Genomic DNA, 14,645 nt, shown 5'->3' on the forward strand with positions numbered 1-14,645 from the left:
CTGCGTGGGGGGCTCTGCGTGGGGAACTCTGCGTGGGGGACTCTGCGGGCCTCAGCCTCACCCTGAGTGATCTCCTTCCACAGAAGGGTCCTCTCTCGCCACAACCTACAGCCCAGGGGTCTGAGCTCCAGCAGAGGCCACCACTGGCAGGTGGCTCTGCTGGCTTTAGGAGTCGTTCTCCTCTCCAGGACGACAGGCTGGAACAGCGCCTGGCCACTGGGAAGGCGGGCATCAGGTAGCCCTGTGAGTCCTGAGTCCTCGCCCCCAGCCAGGGCCAAGCAGCAAGGGACTCGGCTCCCAGCAGGGTCCACTCAGCCACAAAGGACCCCTGCTCCAATCCTTTATTTGCGGAACTCAGTCTGCTGATCACAGACTCCAGGGGACTGATTAGTTCCATGGGTGGAGGGGTCCTCTTTATCCCACCCTTCATGGGTTTGATTCCAAAGTGCCTATTCCTGACCAGGAGGCAGCGTTCACCTCGCCTTGGTCTTCCTCCAGCTCGACCCCCACCTGGGCAGGTGCCTGCTCTGGTCTGACCCTCAAGCCGCACCCAGGTGAGGTCAGGGGTCCGGGCTTGAAGGTGCTGGATGTTGAAGTGCATCCTCTACAGATTCTTCCAACAAGAATCGTGCATAATAAGCTCTGTCTGCATCTGAGGACACTCGGTCCACCCACCCCTCTCACCCCCCGAGGACGTGGGTTTCTAGGCTGACAGTTATGTCCAAAGCTCTGTGCTTCGAAGATACTGTTCTATAGTAGAATGGCATTGGTTAGTGCCACACCAAGGGGTGGTGTCAGGGTTTCAGGCCCCTCTCTCTCTCTCTCTCTCTCTCTCTGTCTATTCATGTATTTTTTAATACTTTGTTGCCCAGGCTGGAGGGCAGTGGGGCAATCTTGGCTCACCACAGCCTCTAACTCTCAGGTTCAAGCAGTTCTCCTGCCTCAGCCTCCCGAGTAGCTGGGATTACAGGCGCCCACCACCACGCCCAGCTAAGTTTTGTATTTTTAGTAGAGACAGGGTTTTGCCATGCTGGCCAGGCTGGTCTCAAACTCCTGGCCTCAAGTGATCTGTCTGACTCGGCCTCCCAAAGTGCTGGGATTACAGGAGTGAGCCGCTGTGCCCGGCCTCTCTCTGCCTCTCTCTCTCTTTTTCTTTCATTTCTCCCTCCTGTCCTCCCCACCCACCCCCTCTGCGCCCTGCCCACTCTGATGCCTGCCCAGACCCCAGTGTTTTCCACCCAAGGATTCACTGGTATTTATCCCATTTGGTAGCATTGTGCTTCCTGCAGTCTGACAGCTCATGCCCGACCATCTTCACTTCTGGAAAATTCTCTGCTGTTACCTTTTTAAATACCACCTTTCCCAGGTCTCTGGTATCTCCTTGACCTTCTGTTGGTCTGGCTGGGGGCCATTCCCTCACATTTCCCGAATTCCCGCCTCTGTCTCTGCAAGCCCTGTCTCCCCTGGCTCCTCGGTTCCTGGGGCCCGGGATGTCAGAAAGTGCCAGTCACTTAGTCCCTAGCCTCAGTTTCCCAGGAAGAAAAGGAGTTAGTTTGTTGGTTGGTGTGTTAGTTTAAGTGTTAAGCATGTTCATGTTGTGAAACGAACCTCCAGAATGTCCTTGTTTAGTGAAACGGAAGCCCTGGCCCATTGAAGGACTCCCTCCCCTCTCCCCAGTCCCCGCGCCCTGCATTCTGCTCTCAATGTCTATGAATCTGGTGACTCTAGGGACCTCATGTGAGTGGACTCAGACAGGATTTGTCCTTTTGCAACCGGCTCCCGTCACTCAGGATGATGTTTTTAACGTGTTCATCCACGTTCTGGTATGCATCCGAAGTTCCTCCCCTTTTAAGGCTGAATAACATTCCATGGTGTGCATAGAACACATTTTGTCTGTACATCATCTGCTTTTTGGTGGGTTTTGCTGTTGTTTTTTCTGAGACAGGGTCTTACTCTGTCACCCAGGCTGGAGTGCAGTGTTACGATCTCAGGTGACTGCCCTGCCTTAACCTCCTGGGCTCAGGTGATCCTCCCCCTTCAGCCTCCCAAGTAGATGGGACTATAGGCACACGCCACCACACCCAGCTAACTTTAAATTTTTTTTTTTTTTTTTTTTTTTGTAGAGACAGGGCCTCCCTATGTTGCCCAGGCTGACCTCAGACTCCTGGGCTCAAGCAGTCCTCCTGCCTCAGCCTCCCCAAGTACCGGGATTACAGGTGTGAGCCACCATGCCTGGCTTTTTCATCCTCTGTTGGTAGACACTTGGGTTGTGTCTACCCCTTGGCTGTTGTGAATAATCTTGTGCACATGAGTGTGCAAATCCCTCTTCAAATCCCTCCTTTCAGTTCCTTTGGGTGTGTACCCAGAAGTGGGGTTCTGGGTCACATGGAAGTTCTGTCTTTAATTTTTTGAAGACCCGCCGCACTGTTTTCCACAGCACTTGCCCCGTTTTTCACTCCCACCAACGGGGCACGAGGGCCCAGTTTCCCACGTGCTCCCCAACTCTCATTTCTTTCTTTTTCTTGTTTGTGCAATTGTCACCCTCGTGGGCATAAAGTGATGGCTCCCTGTGATTTGGGTTGGCATGCCTCTGGTGGGCAGTGGTGTGGGCATCTTTTCCTCAGCTTCTTGGCCATTTGCATTTGTTCCTGAGAATTGTCCATTCAAGTCCTTTGCCCATTTTTTTTTCTTTTTTTTTTTTTGAGACAGAGTCTTGCTCTGTCGCCCAGGCTGGAGTGTAATGGCGCATTCTCGGCTCACTGCAGCCTCCGCCTCCTGGATTCAAGTGATTCTCACGCCTCAGCCTCCCGAGTAGCTGGGACTACAGGTGCGCACCACCATACCCAACTTTTTTTTTTTTTTTGTATTTTTAGTGGAAATAGGGTTTCATTACGTTGGCCAGGATGGTCTTGAACTCCTGACTTTGGGTGGTCCTCCCGCCTTGGTCTCCCAGAGTACTGAGATTACAGGTGTGAGCCACCACACCCGGCCCCTTTGCCCATTTTTAATGGTGGTATTTGACTTTTTATTGTTAAGTTGTAAGAGTTCTTTATTCTGTCTGGGTAGAAGGCCCTTATCATATGTAAGATTTGCAAATATTCTCTCCATTACTGGGGGAGGCCGAGGCAGGAGGGTTGCCTTTTCACTGCTAGTGTCCTTGGATGCACAAACGTGCTCGTGATTAATGTGCTTCCACCTGGGTTTTGCTTCGGTGACCTGTGCTGTCGGTGTTCTGTCCAGGAAACCTTTGCCATTTCCAAATCCCCGTACTTTCTTCTAGAGGTTCTGCAGCTATAGATCGTACCCTTACGTCTTTGTTCCATGTCTCGGTTTTTGGACATGATGTATGGGAAGTGGCCAGCTTCCCTCTTCTGCACGTGGCTACCAAATCTTCCCAGCACCGCTTGTTGGAAACTGTTTCCACATGAGTGGTCCCAGTGCCCTTGAGATCACGTGACCACATACGCGAGGGTCCTTTGACTTCATTTCCTGCAACTTTGCTGACTTTAATAGTTTGAGCAGATTTTTTGCGTGGAATCCTCAGGATGTGGAAAGGTTTTAAACAAAACCTGACCTAGGGCCCTTCCTGTTGATCTTCCACAATTCTGTGACTCCATCCACAGCCGGGAGTTCCAACTTGCATCTGGGGCTTTCACAGCCCACCAGAGCCAGGGTGGCCAAAGGCCACATGCCGGGCTCTGTGCTTCCATCTGTGTGGTGCACACGTGTCGTCCTTGGCCAACTGGTCAGAAGATGGCACTGAGGCCAAGTGGGCCGACCCCCGTGGGCACTGGGAGATGCCATTCCCACCCAAGCCTGGCTGACTGGACGTCGTGTTTTGGATGTCCTCACTCATCCTGTCGCTCTCCTTATGGGTCCCCACTCGGAAAAACTGAGAACTGGCCCTGCTCCACTGCTTCAGTGGAGGAAAACGGGAGATGTCTCAACAACCAGTGATTCTGTGGACTTAGAGAGGCCCCTGGGTTTATCCAGACCCCCATTGCTTTGCCGGGAGGTAGGTGTGACCCCTGTGTTCCTCCTTTGTTCAGGGACTGTTTCTTGGGCCGGACTGTGCACGGGGTACGGGGGAGACCCAGACCCAGCTGACTGCGTCCTCGCTGAGCTGCTGGAGCTGGGAAGGATGGGACCGCTTCCTTCCTTCCACCCGTAAACACCGACCCTGTCACTGAGCCGAGTGACAGGTATTTGTCTGAACATGGATCCACAATTGGAAGGCTGCAGATAGGTGCACTTTAAAAATCATTTTTTCTGTTTGAAAGTGAGATTGGCTTTGAGCCCCGAGCTCCTCCATAGGCTGTCTAAAATTAGAACCCCGTTGGCAAGGCAATCTTTGTCAGGGGCCTGCGGCTTGCACCAGGGAAGCAGGGAAATGTCAACAGTACATCTTCCATGTCAATTTTGAGTTTTTTAAGAGGCCTGGGTAAATGGTAACTTAGAGCAAATTGCACTGTTTCCAAAGCTTTAAGAATCTAGCCCCTCGGCGGCCATGTGATTAAAGTGTCAGGTTTATGAGGAGCTGCTCCTGTGGTTGGGAGAGCGGCCTCTGCCCTCCTTCCTACAGGCGCATCCCAGCGGGAGCTGGACAGGGCGGGCCTGTCCGCTGTCTGGGGTCCTGCAATCCGCTGAGCTCGCCCCATTCCATTTGTGAGCTCTGTGGTCCCAGGGCTGAGCACTCAGGTCTTCCCTTGGGAGCCAGTGGGTTCAAGGGTTTGCCTGAAGGTGAGGACATGGCATGCACCCGAACCAAGTGTGCCAGGAAAATGACATCTCCTGCGCAAGGAGCCCCCCACGCTTCTGTGGCCTCCATGTGGCTGAGCACTAGCCTGGTGTGCAGGTGTGCGGGACACACCCTCCCAAAGACACCTGCTGTCCTCCACAGAGCCTCCTGTGCCCAGGCCCGCTCCGTGCCTCTGGGAGCCTCTGTGTCTGCTCAGCCTGCAGACTTTATAGACAGCGTTTCCACCATTGCATGGGCTGTAGAGGGATAAGATGAAACTTGGCCTATGAGCACGTGATAACTGGCACTCATTTCTGCAGGGTCTGGGGTCACCGTGTCTTTCACACTCAGATATCCACAGCCCCGCCGGCCTTTCTCTCCTGCCTCCCACCACGTCCGCTGCCCAGTGCTGAGCCTTTCGCCCTCACCTGGAAGGCCCGTCCCGCTCTGCCTGCCGGCCTGGTCTGGCGTCCCAGGCAGGGGTCTTGCTTTCCAGCACCTTCCCCTCCCAGAACATGGTTGTGCCTACAGCCAAGCCAAGTCCTGACGGGCAGAGGCTATGGCTGTCTTCAGAGTCCTGCGCTGGGCCGGGGCTGACCAGATGGTGGTGATGGGCTCCTTGGACAATGAGCTTGGCACCTACACTGGCTGTCCCCGTCCCCGATGCCTCTGTCCCCACCAAGCGCAGACAGGGTGGTGTCCTCTGCGCCGTGCTGCTGCCTTACCCCTGCCCCTCGCAGACGTGTCTCAGAGCTTCTGAAACATAAAGCCAGGCTCCCAACCCCATCTTACAGACAAGGAACGGGGCCATAAGGAGGGTGAGACATTATCCCAGGTCCCTGCTGTGAACCCCAAAACATAGGTCTATATCCTAATTCATCAGAACCCATGAATGTGGCCTTATTTGGAAATGGGACCTTTGCAGGTGTAGTTAACGTCAGGGTCTCCAGATGACATTATCGAGGGACAGGGAGGGTCCTAAATCCAGTGGCACGTGTCCCTAGAAGACATAGAGACACAGAGGGAAGGCTGTGAGGGCTGAGGCAGAGATGGCAGCGGTGCAGCCACAGGCCGAGGACACCTGGAAGTGCCTGGGAAGTGGAAGGGCCCTCTCCGGCACCTGCAGATGGAGCGGGGCTCGCCTGCACGGTGATTCTGGATTTTGAGCCTCCAGAACCGAGAGTTTCCTGCTGTCGTTTTCAGCCACCAGCCGTGGTCATTGGTTATGACAGACAGGAGGCTAACCCAGTCCTGTGGAAGAGCTGAGGTCTGCAGACAGCAAACCTTCCATCTCCACTCCCAAAGGTGACCCCTTCCTTCTCCTTAAACAACTCTAGAGCAGCTGGAGGGAGCTCTCCTTGGAAGACCTCATTTCTTGGTGGCAGTCCAGCTGCGACCCCAGGCCAGCTGATAGTCACAGTGCAGCAGGAGCTGTCCACCAGGAGGCGGTGGCCAGGGCCTGGACCTCAGCCAACCGGCCTGGCCACATCTAAGCCATGACCTCGTCCCCCAGGTCCGGGCCATGCGACTGTCCTTTGTCGGGGAGCTGGGCTGGGAGCTGCACATTCCAAAGGCGTCCTGTGTGCCTGTGTACCGGGCTGTGATGGCTGCTGGCGCCAAGCATGGACTCGTCAATGCAGGGTACCGTGCCATCGACTCCCTGAGCACTGAGAAAGGTGAGTGCAGGGTCTGGACGGCCCCGGGCAGCGGGTGGGGGCGACGCTCAAGACACCTGGAGGCCGAAAAGCTGTTTGCCTTCCCTATGTCGTCACCTGGCTTCCTTCTTCCCACACTATGATTTCCTGCCCCACACCCCAGCACCTGGCTTCCTCCATTTCCCAAACCCTCTTGCTGCCCAGGGTCTTCACACAGGGCTCCAGGGATGGTATTGGGATCAGCGACACCTGCACACACCTGGGCTCAGAGCTGAGGCACTGCCTGGCACCTGGGGGGCAGGGCCAGGCTGGGTAGGAATTGGGCACCTTGGTTTTCCTGAGAGCTGTGAAGAATGGCCCAGGGAAGCAGGTGCTATGGCCTCTGGAGGAAGCCCAGACTCTTGCCCAGGGTGAGGATGGAGGCTCAGAGTGGGCATCAGGCAGCTCCCTTCGGTGTTGGGCACCCAGCTTGGGCGTCAGGCAGCTCCCCCTTCATGAGCCCCTCCCTGATGCCCCCACCTGAGGGTGCAGAGGGCTGCAGTGCTGACGGGCAGTCTGCTGGGGGGCTTGCCTGGGGAACCTTCTGGGGTTGGGGATGCCCCGCCTCCTCCTGGGTTGCTTGGGTGACTAAGCAGCTCTGAGGGTGTGGGTGGGGGCTGCAGGGGTGGGCTTGGGCAGCATCCTCATGCATCTCCTAAAGGGCTTACCCCTCAAGGTGGCATCGACCCCATGGCTTCCCTTCCCGCAGGCTACCGGCACTGGCACGCGGACCTGCGGCCGGACGACAGTCCCCTGGAGGCAGGCCTGGCCTTCACCTGCAGGCTGAAGTCGCCTGTACCCTTCCTGGGGCGGGAGGCGCTGGAGCAGCAGCGGGCCATGGGCCTCTGCCGACGCCTGGTGTGCTTCACCGTGGAGGAGTGAGTATGCCGCTGCCCCACGCCCGCCCGGAAGCAACTGCCCATGGCCAGGGCAGGCAGGTGCTGCTCGGTCCCCCAGTCTAAGGCCCCTGGCACCAACACTTCCCATGTGTCAGCCATGCTCTTCCAGAACGCACCCGACAGCCCAGTGCAGACAAGAAAATCAAGGCCAAAGAGAGAGGCCATCTTGCCAGCCGCTCCCATGCTGTTAAAGGCAGAGCTGAGCTGATCCTGGGTGCTGGGCAGGCTGTCGCGTAAGAGGCAGAGCCCGACAGGCACCCAGGGAGAAGCGCAAAATTGCACATGGTGGGGACCCCTCCCAGGCCATCAGGGCATGTGGGGACACAGGGAAGGCTCCATGCTCTTCAAACGAAGGTCTCAAGAGAGAAGGGTGCAGCCCAGCCCAGCCCAGCCCTCTGGGGTGGGTCTAGGCCGAGGTCCTTGGGAGGGTGAACCCAGGGAACCTGGCCTCCCAGTCACTGTGCCACCACCTCCCATCCTCTTCCGGTTCAGTCCTCCCCACAGCCCTTCGATGCGGAGAGAGGGGCTTGGCTGGGGCCACCATCCCCACTTACAGATGGAGACCACACAGTGCCAAGGGGCAGGGACTCGTGCCGAGTCACCTGGCAGAGGTGGAAGGGAAGACCCTGCCTGGGGACACCCTGACCACCTGCTCTACCCACGGAGAGTGACTTTGAGCACGCTGCTGGCAGCCTGGCGCATGTGCTCCCTGGGCCCCTGGGAGAGTTTGGATTCTAGGAACCTGAGTCCCAGCTGGGTTGCAGGGTGGTCTGAGATCAGGCCCTGCTCCCAGTCCCTCCTGTGGTGCCGGCGGGGGTCCGAGGTGCAGGTCTCTGGGGAAGTGGGCAGCTTTAGGCTCTGTGGACATGGAGCTGACAGCCAGCCGCAAACACTGCCACTTCTCCCAGATTTCTGGAGCCTTCATGAGGAGTGTCAGAGCGATGAGGGTGGGGGCAGGGAGGATGAGCGGAGCCGCGTTGTCCTTGTCTTGCGGCTTCTCCCGGGGTGCCCGTGGGCTCTGCCTCTTGCTTGACAACGCGTCCAGCGCCCAGGATCGGTTCAGCTCTGGGAGAGGAGGCCCCTTGCACAGGGTAGCGTCCCTCGGTCCTTTCTGCCTGCTTGGCCCCGACCTTCTGACCCTCCATGAAGCACGTGAGGACTCCGGGACCTCACGTGGAGGACGAGAACTAGGGCGAAACCAAAGATATTTACAAAACCTCCTTCCAGCCTCGCCCTAATCCGATTGACAAGTGGGACCCAAACAGCGACTCCAGTCTGTGGATGCAGGAGGCGGCCTCAGCCTCAGCCCGGCCCTTCTACGCAGTGACCCCTTTGCACAGCTGCAGCCGCGATCACCCGTCACCCAGAAGTCTGCAGACTGGCCACAGAGTGTTACCAGTTAGCCCTGGGTGCTGGCCTTTCTGTGATTTTAGCTTACTTTTAAATCTGTCTTCCTGCTTTCAATTTTTAAAAATTGTACAGTGAGCATTCCTATACCATAGGCAGTAAAGTCATGTGAATAAACTATGTATTGTGCTGTGAAAAACAGCAAACCCAGCTGGGCACACTGGCCTACGCCTGCAATCCAGCCCTTTGGGATGCCAAGATGGGCAGGTCACTTGAGGTCAGGAGTTCGAAACCAGCCTGGCCAACATGATGAAACCCCGTCTCTACTAAAAATGCAAAGATTAGCCGGGCATGTGGTGGGTGCCTATAGTCCCAGCTACTCTGGAGGCTGAGGTGGGAGAATCGCTTGAACCTGGGAGGGAGGTGGAGGTTGCAGTGAGCCGAGATCGCGCCACTGCACCCAAAAAAAAAAAAAAAAAAAAAAGAACCAGAGTAGAGCGAGCCACAATCGTGTTTCACATTTGAATCATTCAGAAGATCAGCGGAAGGAAATCGGAAGCAGGGCCTCTCCCAGATACATGGAGCTCGCTTCTGGAAACAGCAAAGTCCACACCTGGTTTTGATGTTTTCTATTCATTCATTTTACTTACTCAAAGCCTGAGCCCGGGTGTCCGGCCAGGTACTGGGCTGGCTCTGGGGACCGGCAGGGTCCTAGCAGGCCAGCCCTATCTGCGTGGAGCCACGGATGGGTGGGCACCCCGCAGCCCTCCGTTCTCCTCCAGGCCACTGTGGACGTGTCCCCACCCTGTGGTTTCTGGGTCCCAGCTTTCTCTACTGCTTCTTCCAGCAAAGTACCCATGTTCGGCCTGGAGGCCATCTGGAGGAACGGCCAGGTGGTGGGCCACGTCCGGAGGGCCGACTTTGGGTTCGCCATCGACAAGACCATTGCCTACGGTTACATCCGCGACCCCAGTGGCGGGCCGGTGAGTCCCCTTCTCTGGCCTTGCTGAGGCTAGCACTGATCCCTCCCCAGCTCCAAACCAGCTCCCTGCACCGTGGCCTGAGTGTGCTGGGCACAGGGAGGAGGCACAGGTGGGGCCCAGAGGAGGAGGAGGGAAGAGAAAGGAGAATGGAGGAAGTGGGGAGGGGGGGAGGAAGATGGAGGGAGAAGGAGGAAGGGGGGGGAGGGAAAAGGGAGAGAGAAGGAGGAGAAAGAACAGGGAGAGGGAGGAGGAGGAGGGGGAAGGAGAAGGGGAGGGAAGAGGCCTCAGCAGGTGGAGGACTCCCCAGCTCTCTGTTTTCTTTCTGGAAGGATCTGACTTGGTGGTTCCAGGCTTCCCTTGGTTAGAAGGAGGTGCCGGCTGGCCAGGCTGGCTCTTGACACCAAAGACCCAAACCTTAAGCCACCCATGGCTCACCCTTTGCCTGGGGTGCAGGGGTGGCCCCCAGGGTGACCAGAGACTTGGAGACCCATGTTCCTACCCTCCTGTCTTTTCTCACCCGGACACCCCTGACCCCAGGCAACCCCACGCCCACCAGGTGACCCTGACCCCTGGATGCAGGAGGCAGGAGCAGGCTGGAAAGAACAGGGTGACCAAGAGTGGTGGGGCAGCCGGTGGGCAGCCTCCTCAGGAGGGGAAGGGGTGGTCTGTACCTCCTTTTCCCATCTTTCTGACCCTTGGAAGTGGAGGCGCCAGTGAGCAGGGCCACGTCTCTCCACGGGAGATGATCTGACATTTGGCCCAAGCCCCAGTGAGGCCGGGAGGTGCTGGCCTGGCTCCAGAGCCTTCCAGCCTGAGCCCCTGACGGACACATGGAGGGAGTCAGGGAGGGAGGGAGCACTTGGGAGAAGCCAGGAGGAGGGGCAGCCTGGAGACAGACCAGCCTTAGCAGGAGCTGCAGGAATGTGCAAGCCCAGCTCGCAGGCCCGGGGGGGCACTGCCAGGCATTAGGCAAGGCCATGGTCCTATGGAGCCATGGAGAAGTGGCAGCCCATGGGACTGACTCCCGAGGTGGAGCTGGGAGGCTCAGGACACAGTCAATGCCACCAGCCGTTGGGACCTGCCATTTGCTTGCTTTGTGACCTTGACAAGGACCCCCTCTTGGGGCCTTGGTTTCCTCATCTATAAAATGTGGACAGACACCCACCTACCACGCAGGGTCATCGTACAGGCCACTGCCCAGAGTGGGGTCCTCTTCATAAGCGGGGATTGTGTTGGCAGGCAGGACCTCCTGACACGGCCCTGGGGCCCAGCCAAAGCGGAGTTTATGGGCTCCATGCCAGGGTGGGCTGGGGAGTGCAGGCCCTTTCTTCAATGCTCGCGTCTCTCCCGAGTCAGGGATGGGTCCCTCACCAACGTGACCAGGGCAGCCCAGGTTACACGGCATCCAGACGACAGCCGGGGGCCTAGGGGGAGCCAGCCGATGCGGCCGGTGCACATCCCCCGCCCTCTCTGCCAGGGCTGCCCAGAGCGTTTGCACTGTGGAAACAGGCAGATGCCACAGTCACGCCCGCCCCACCCCAGAGCTGGTTGTTAAACGTTTTCTAGCACCCCAGGGGGTAACAGGTTTCTTCCTAAGACAGGGAAACCTGCTCATTGGTGGGAAAGGCTCGAGGTGGGGAAGGAGCTCCAGCCTCGTGGGTGCTTGTTAGCAAGGCCAGGTGCCCACTGTGAGTTGTACCTGCCTGTGGACGTTTGAAGGCCACCAGCTCCCTGTGCTGCCTGCGGGTGGGGGTCAGCTCCAAGCTGCCCATCCTGCAGGCACACACACGGCTCAGGAGCGCCGCTCCTCAAGCTCCTGTCACAAAACAGCTCAGTTTGTTCTTCATTTTTCATCTAGTCCTGAGCTGCCAGGAACAAGAAGGAGCCCTCTGACTCCCAGAGCAGAGCCGGAGACTCCCTCCTGTGGCCTCGGCCTTGGCTTTAATTGCTGTACAGGGAGAACAGCGTCCCTGAGCGGCCCAGCCTGCCCTCCTCATAGCGGCCGTGGCAAAGAGGAGGGCAGGCCGGGCTGGTGCCGTGATATCCAGCCCGGTGTCACCAGCAGTGCCAGGCTGGACATCACGCCCTCCTTGTGCCTAAGATTACCTGCACCTGGGGCTGACTGGCTCCCATGGGCTTGCTGGGGGCCAAGCCAGGGCGTAGGATGGGGAGCACACAGAGGTCAAGCTGTCTAGAAGGCTGTTCCAGCCGCCCCTGCCCCCGGGGATGCAAGCCGGATTGGCCGCCAGCCGCGGCGCTGCTCCAGCCGCTGTGCTTGCCTGGGTCCGGGAAAGCCTCTGTGTTTCTGCTATTTCCCAGGCACCTGGAATCACTGGGGCAGAAGGTGTGCTGTCCTGTGTAAGTCATGTTGGCTGCCAGACCTGGGCTCTGCTGGACCCCAGATGCCCGCGTCCAACTCAAGGTCACATGGACAGGAGCTGCACCTGCTCTGGGGCGATGGACAGGTTCAGGAAGGAGCCTCTGGCACAGGAATGAGTTTGTTGGCAGAGCAGGCAGCAAGGCCAAGACCCCCTCCTCTAGAGATGCAGGCAGGCGTGAGCCACACACCCACCCGATCATGAGTGACCCTCATCCCCACCTCTGCTTTTAGGTCTCGCTGGACTTTGTGAAGAGTGGGGACTACATGCTAGAGAGAATGGGGGTGACCTACGCTGCCCAGGCTCACCTGAAGTCTCCCTTCGACCCCGACAACAAGAGGGTGAAGGGAATCTACTGAGGGCCCAGCCCCCATGCCCCATCCCGTGTCCTCCAGCCATGCCCACAGGTCCCAAATGGCCCTGGACCCTGGACCCGGCCAGAACTTGGGCCCTCCCTGTCCCTAGTCTAGGCCTAGTCCTGCTAAAACCCCCAAACCAGATATGGACAGAGACCAAGAGGGCCCATCCTGGGGTCACTGATCAGAAGGTGTCAATCCACCCAATCCTCCCAGAAATCAAGCCTGAAACTGGCTTGGGCTCAGGGACCACGGCTTATAACCCTCTTCAGGCTTCTAGAAGGTGCTTAGTAAATACTTGATAAGCCCCACATGAAAACAGGGAGGCAAATAGGCTTCATCTTTTACTGCAAGCTCGACTGATCCTCGGTGGGCTTCCCTTGGCTAAAGAGCATGAGGCTGTGTCTGGGTCGGGAAAGAGCGGTGATCAGCTGGCACTGTCTGCCATGGTGCACTTGGAGACCTCGGACCAAGGTGGTTGTGCAGGATGGTGCCTCTCAGATCACAGGTCCAATGGGAGCTGGAAAGCTCTTCTTACCTTGTTTGACCTCCCTGTTCTTCAGGGGCCAAAGCCTCCTGAGACTCAGCAGCCTGGGAACAAAGGAGCCGAAGCAGGGAGTGGGTGGGGCCTCGGATTGGTGCCCTCCTCACCCACGCAGAAGTGCCAACTCCCGCCTCAGTTTCCCTTGAGCCCCGCACTCACCAGGCCCAGGCAGGAGGGGCGTGCTGCGGGGTAAGAGCCTAGTGGAGTCCCCGTTTCTAGGTGACCTTTGTCTTTGCTGTTGATTTGGATGCAGTTCCTGCCCACACCTTCCTCCTCGCCCAGCCCCTGTGGGAGGACCCTGCCTCCGGCTCTGCCCTGCATGCTGCCTTGAGACGGGGTGGCTCCTCTGCCCGCCCTCCCTTCCCCCCGTAACTGCCTGTGTGTCAGAAGTAGCTCTGCCTCTCCTGCCTGTGAGGGGTGTCCATCGCTGCCCATCGCACGTGCTCAGTCCCCTCCCTCGTCCCCCCCGAGCCTGGGTTCAGATCAGGCCCGTCAGAGCTGCCCTGTGCAGTCTCGCCTGGCGTGCCCTGCAATCTGGGAAGAGTGGGTGGCAGATGCTTGGGGGGCATCGTGGAGCCAGCGTCCCACAGAGCCACACAGGCAGCAAGCGGCGATCTGGGTGCAGCAGTCCTGGCAGGCCCCAGCCACCTTTGGACGCTCCCACACCACGTGGCCCACTGTGGACTGAGCTTGAACAAAGCTACGGGCAGACGTTCGGGTTACAGACGGCTGTGAAAGGCGGGTTTGGCCCCCTGAGTCTGGGGAGGGGGTTGCGGCTGGAGAGCAGAGTGGGGGCCTCTGGCTTTCACACACTTCAGGCCGAAGGAACACCTGCAGCCTCCCCTCGCTCACAGGCAGGCCTGGCTCCTGGATGAGATGACTTCTTGGAGAGGAGGGGAGCCGGCTCCCCAGATGGCCTGGCCTGCTTCCTCCCGGTCTGTGGTTTGGCCACAGACCCCTGGATTGGGCCGGTGACCACATCCATCTCACGGCCTGTCCTTGGGGGAAGGCTAAGGATGACGGGAGGTCAGAGCCCAGGTCCCACTCCAAATCTCATCTCATGGCTGCAGCTGGGGGACACGTGCGACGGCACCCCTCCCTTCCTGTGTGTGCTTCCTCCACCCCCGAGGGGAGAGAGCCCGGCGCCTTGGGGAGGCACTGGGCATTGATGTGAGCACAGCCTCCATGAGTCGCCTCCCAAGCTCACCACCTGCGGGCTCCACCCATGGGCTGCAAGAGGTCCCGGCCGTGCCATGGCTCCCAAACGCGCCACCCAGGGTCCACATCAGAAGACCCACCTCCCCGGACCCCAAGCCAGGTCTTCCTGACCTCAACTCTAAAACACCCTGTTTCATAGCTATTTTTAAAGATTTTTTTCTGGAAATATTGATGCCATGATGCTCACCGTGGCTGAGTACTGCCTCTCAGGAACTCCCAGCAAACTGTTTTAAACATGCCTACGCTGTGGCGGGCAGAGCTCTGTGCAGTGAAACAGCCTCAGGCATGTGAAAGGTGGGGGTGTGACCAGGACACACAACGTTCTGTCTTTTTTTTTTTTTTTTTTTTTTGAGACACGGCTACTCTGTTGCCCAGGCTGGAGTGCAGTGGTGCCATCTCAGCTCACTACAATCTCCACCTCTCAGGTTCAAGTGGTTCTCCTGCCTCAGCTTCCCCAGTAGCTGGGATTACAGGCACCCACCACCACA

The 14,645-nt window shown here is 58.0% G+C and overlaps 1 protein-coding gene across 2 annotated transcripts in view; it reads left to right on the top strand.

The window, feature by feature from the left end:
- Positions 1–12,735, top strand: part of SARDH (sarcosine dehydrogenase) — a 71,159-nt gene extending 58,424 nt beyond the window's left edge. For both annotated transcript variants that reach the window (XM_017513108.2, XM_017513109.2), the window contains 4 exons: positions 6,252–6,414; positions 7,142–7,310; positions 9,526–9,661; positions 12,273–12,735. In XM_017513108.2, coding sequence (XP_017368597.1) covers positions 6,252–6,414; positions 7,142–7,310; positions 9,526–9,661; positions 12,273–12,398 — 594 coding nt within the window. In that variant the 3' untranslated portion in view covers positions 12,399–12,735. The remainder of the gene's footprint in view (positions 1–6,251; positions 6,415–7,141; positions 7,311–9,525; positions 9,662–12,272) is intronic.
- Positions 12,736–14,645: the final 1,910 nt, after the last annotated feature.

This window comes from Cebus imitator, unplaced genomic scaffold, assembly GCF_001604975.1.
Source record: "Cebus imitator isolate Cc_AM_T3 unplaced genomic scaffold, Cebus_imitator-1.0 Scaffold486, whole genome shotgun sequence".
Classification (NCBI taxonomy): Eukaryota; Metazoa; Chordata; class Mammalia; order Primates; family Cebidae; genus Cebus; species Cebus imitator.